This window comes from Lolium rigidum, unplaced genomic scaffold (assembly GCF_022539505.1).
Source record: "Lolium rigidum isolate FL_2022 unplaced genomic scaffold, APGP_CSIRO_Lrig_0.1 contig_36033_1, whole genome shotgun sequence".
NCBI classification, from domain to species: Eukaryota; Viridiplantae; Streptophyta; class Magnoliopsida; order Poales; family Poaceae; genus Lolium; species Lolium rigidum.
This window is the reverse complement of record NW_025900340.1, coordinates 1-4,925: the sequence shown is the minus strand read 5'-3', so window position 1 is coordinate 4,925 and position 4,925 is coordinate 1. Positions and strand designations below refer to the sequence as shown.

Here is a 4,925-nt window from a genome sequence, read left to right as displayed (position 1 = left end):
GTTGTTAGTGCTAACAAATAAAATTGACTACTCTAGATGAGAACTTGTGAAATGAAATGACTTTGGAAAACCTTGGAATGATGAGTCATTCTATTGAAAGATTTTGAAGGTGAACGTGACTTGTGAATGACATGGTGAACTTTACAAAAAAACTGATGGTTGGGTTCGGATGCGATACCATTCCAATTTTGCAAGTACCCCCACAATACCTGATTATGGGTAAGGGCTTAACTGGAAGTTTATGTATCTTAGTATGGGTTCCCTCTAAACAAGCGTCATAGGGGTTATGCTGAGGCTGCCTCCGTTAAAAGTGAATTGATGTGAAATGACGTGAATGAGGTGAATTGTCCGGCCCAAGCCCTGTGCAGTTCCCAGGCTGACGGTTTGTCTTCACTGGGAGGCCAGGCTCATGGGGAGAGGTGCCTATACTAGGGTATGTAAGTGAAAGGTTATGGTTGGTAGTCCGCACACGGAGTGTGATAAATCAGGGCCAGTTAACCCTGACGGATTATTGCAAATGTTGTGGCACAAGTGTGCAACCTCTGCAGAGTGTAGAACTATTCGAATAGCCGCGTCCACGGTTATGGACGGTTGGAAAGGCCATACTGTTCCGTCATCAGACCATTTTCAAAAGTGTGACATATGATTTGTGACTTGAACTTGAAAGGTGAATGGTGAATTTGACTTGAATCACAACAGAGTTGTGGGAATGACACTAATGTTCCCACTTGAGTTAGTTAGCACATAAAAGGTCTTTATTTCAAATACCTGTGAACTAAAATTGGCTTTATGCAAAAGAAACTAGAGCTTAGCACCCCCTTACCAGAAATGTTAGTACTTACATTAGTATTAGTTTGCGAGTACTTTAAAGTACTCACGGCTTTATCCCTGGCTATTCAAATGGCCAGACTATGAAGAGGAGCAGCAGTATGAAGATGATGGACAGCAGGACGTCTACGACAACTAGGACTACTCCTGACGTCAAGCGTTGGCCTGTGGACTATAGAGTCCCCTTCTATCTACGCTTCCGCTATGTATTTGTGATGTGTGTTGAAACAATAGTTCAACTATTATTGTAATATTGGATCATGTGATCTATTTGTAAGACGACTATGATATGTAATGAATGATGACTTATGATATTCAACTGTTATGTCTCGCAACAACAATATTCCTGGGATTACGATGTATGGCATAACAGGCATCTGGACTTAAAAATCCGGGTGTTGACAGATGCTCTAAGCAACCATAAGATGCTGCGAGCCACAAGGAAAACACGCCAAAGGAAACTGGTGGGACGTGGGACAGTAAGTAAATAGTTAGCAGAATCTACATAACATCAAACTTCTTTAAGATGTGATCGGAAATCACATGAAACATTAAAACTGTAATTAAAATAAATATACTCATGTCAGCATTTTCCTGAACAGACCATGCGCTGACAACCTAGATCTCCTGAACCCTAACTATTTTGCATGAGTCTCCTGGACATGCGCAATGACAATAATTTAACTGACTCTCCTAAATCCTAACTCCAAGGCCCTAAGGATTCGTCGTGGTTCCTGATGTCCGTCAACACTTGACAACCGACTCTTGTTGATGCACTGGATGGCCACCACACAGGCGCGCCGCTGCCTGGCTGTTGCTGCAGCTGCTAAGTGCATGTTCCCAGAGCCTGTGTGCACGAGTACTGCCTAACTGCCATTATTTCCACGAGTTACTCCTGTCGCTGTTGGCAATTTTCCTCGAATTTTATCAAATTCCAGCCTGAATTTATTGCACTTGGAGCCATCGCCACATATTTCTGTGCCAATGTCAGCCACCTTACTCAGTAACATTGCGTACCTCATCGTATTTTCTGATTTGCCTACGCCATGGCTGTCCAAGCACTTCTCCTTGGACTGTTTCATCTGCTCTTCTCTAAATTTGCCAGTCCACCTGGGCACTATGTATTGCTCTGGTATTTCATTGACCCCAAACTGTGTGAAGACTCTGAATATGTGGCAGCACGGTATACCATCCCTAGTAAACTTTCCGCATTCACATTTCATTGCGTTGGTGCCAGGTTCAACTAACACCTCGAAGGAATTTCTATCAAACTCTGGGTTCTCGTAGTTGAATACCTTGTCCAGTCTGTACACTGCCCCCGTTTGAATCTCCTGCACGTTGAATGCTGTAGAATGGAGTAGCTCTCTCTGTACTTTCAGAAATATTTGCCTTGTGTAAATACCTGCTGCATGCTTTTCAATTGGCTGCATTGAGAAACATGAAGGTTCAGTTCTGGATTGCAGTCTATCTTCATCATCCGTTTTTATTGTAGTCTCTTGTATGTCTTCATATTTTTCGAGAAATTTCTCTATTCTGTCCTTCGGAAGCACATAGTCCTTGAATAGTGAGTTTGTCCCCTCACCTCGTCTAGCTGTTTCAATAAATGGATAGAAATCTGCTTTGAAATAAACAGGAACCCACTTTTTTCTCGTTTCCCACACGAGTTGTAGGTGCTCGTTTCCACTTGCACCGTATCTCTCAATGAGCGCACCCCATCCTTCCTCAAATTCTGTTTCTGTCAGAGAGTTGTTAACCAAGCTATGCAACTCTGTATTTATGTTGCCTCCTGCTGCTATAAAGGCTCCTAGACTTTCCCGTGCTTTCCTCATTACACTCAACTTACAAAACCTGTGGCTTACTTGTGGCATGACATCTGCAATTGCTTTTGTTATAGCTTCATCCTGCTCTGTCATGATTGCTCTTGGCATTTTCCCTCCCATTACATGCAAGAATGTTTGGAACATCCATTTGAAGGTTTCAACTGTCTGATCTTGTAACAAGGCACATCCAAAAACAAGAGTTCTCCCATGCTCATTCATTCCAATAATAGGAACGAAAGGCATATTGTGCCTATTTGTGCTATAGGTAGTATCAAACGATAAGACATCTCCAAAGATCTCATAATCTATCCTCGACCTCACATCAGTCCAGAGAAGACTTGTAACTATTTTATCTTCATCTGTTTGCATGGTGAAGGAAATACATGGGTTTTTCCGCTCCAATTCCTTCAAGTGCTTCACTGCTGCTTCAACATCTGAGTTTGGTCTCTTTTGTTGATCTGCACCCTCTGAGGTATTCACATCTTTTTTCTTGAATGGTAAGTTCCCCAAAGTGCCCCTCATTCTCTTAAAAATCTTCACAGCTTTCTTGGGATGTATGCTACTTTGTTGCATAGCTCTTAAAAACGACATTTCTTCAGTTGACATGTGTTCACAGCTCAAGAAGAATCTTGTGGCCGACGGGCTTGGACATAACGGATGGTTGTGCTCACTCTGAATTGCAGTGAACTCCCATTGCCCCTTAACAGGCTTCACCACTGCCTTTGCCTCACACGGTGTCTTATTTACAGAATATATTTCCCGCTTCCTCTTGAGGTCCTGAGATGGGGCTAATTTGCGGCTCCTGTTGCATTCTAGGTGAAACTTCTTTCTCATGAAATTTGGTCCCCTGATTGCCACAAAACCAGTCAGGAGAGCATGTGCACTATAGTATCTGTTTGCATCTTCAAGGATTGGGAATCTCATTCCAACTTGTGGTGGTCTTGGGTCAACCAATTCCTTAGAACCAGGATAGAAGTATTTTCCTGGTTCTTTATCTGTCTCACTCCCTGAGCTGCTGTCTGAATCACTTCCATCGCCTGCGTCATTGATTGGCATTTCATTGATTCCCAGAATATCATGTAAATGGTTTTGTTCTTCAGCAAGCTGCTGTGAAAGGTCCGCTGAGTTTGTGGGCATCCCCAATTCGTCTGACAGTAGTACTTCTGCACTCCATGCATCATTTACTGATTGTTCCTGAATGCAAATAAAAAATCATATTAAGTTCTCGGAAAAAGTATTTTCGGATTTGCTTAATACTCGATCAAACTTAGCCATCCTATTAACCTCGAGATAATTTTTATTTTGGTGTCCGAATTTGATATTCTTGTTTTTTGACCGTCAGATCGAGATCCAATGGCTCTCTGGAGGAGGTTTGACTAAGCTGTAGCTTGACCTAAGAATATTACACTAAGCTATACTGTGCAATCATATCTTTGCTATAACTGCCTAGTTTATTTTGTGGAGTTATCTGGGTTTTCTTTTCCTGACTTGTTCAATTCTATGAACCTTTCTGTCATTATTACAACCAGTGGCAAATTCACAAAGTTCATTCTCACTTCAATTCTGTCATAAGCATAAGATTGAGATACATTTACCAGTAACCATACTTCTATAGAATTGGTTGCAAGAATAAAGTCTTGATGGGAAAATTGACATGCAAAACAATCAGCACATAACCTGCCCACACATAAATAGGAAAATTTGCAACAATTTTCTTGTGAATACCTGATCAGTGTCAAGGATTAAATATCCATCCATCATGAATATCCGCCGCTGGACCGTGCCGCGGGGGAGAAGAAGAAGAAGAGAGGAGGGTCTAGATCCAAATTTCCATGAGGAGAGGAGGGGTGGGGAGTTGGATCTTTAACCCGTACGGCTGCTAGCGCACAGGATGTGAGGAGGAGGCTAGGTTTGGATGCGGGGAGTCGACGAGTGCTGCCGCCGTTGAGGTGGAGGAGCAGGAGAGGCGCCGCGGCAGGCGTGCGCAGTGCGGTGTGTCTGTTTTTTCCCTTTTGCGGTCTACTCTGTTGTGCAGCTCTCTGCTTGGGCCGCAATTGCTCTAGTGGGCCGGATCGACTCTTTAGTGCTTTGTTTGTTTAGGGTGGACCAAACCCGGCGTCCACCGGAGTAAGTCTAGAGTCTAGACTGAGGATGCAGCTTCTGAGCCGCCCTAGCTCGAGCTCTTGAATATGTTGTTGAATAAATGGAGACTTTGCTCAAATACACATCGTCACCAGTTGACCTGAATATGAAGGAGCACTGGCACATTCATGGACG

The 4,925-nt window shown here is 43.1% G+C and overlaps 1 protein-coding gene across 1 annotated transcript; it reads right to left on the bottom strand.

Moving 5' to 3' along the window:
* Nucleotides 1-1,374: 1,374 nt before the first annotated feature.
* On the bottom strand, nucleotides 1,375-4,621 carry LOC124681221 (protein FAR1-RELATED SEQUENCE 5-like). Its single transcript, XM_047216159.1, has 2 exons — nucleotides 4,374-4,621; nucleotides 1,375-3,842 (listed from the first exon to the last, which is right to left on the bottom strand). Exons 1-2 carry the CDS (start codon nucleotides 4,407-4,409, stop codon nucleotides 1,695-1,697), a joined length of 2,184 nt encoding a protein of 727 aa, XP_047072115.1. The 5' UTR covers nucleotides 4,410-4,621; the 3' UTR covers nucleotides 1,375-1,694.
* Between the last annotated feature and the right edge of the window lie 304 nt (nucleotides 4,622-4,925).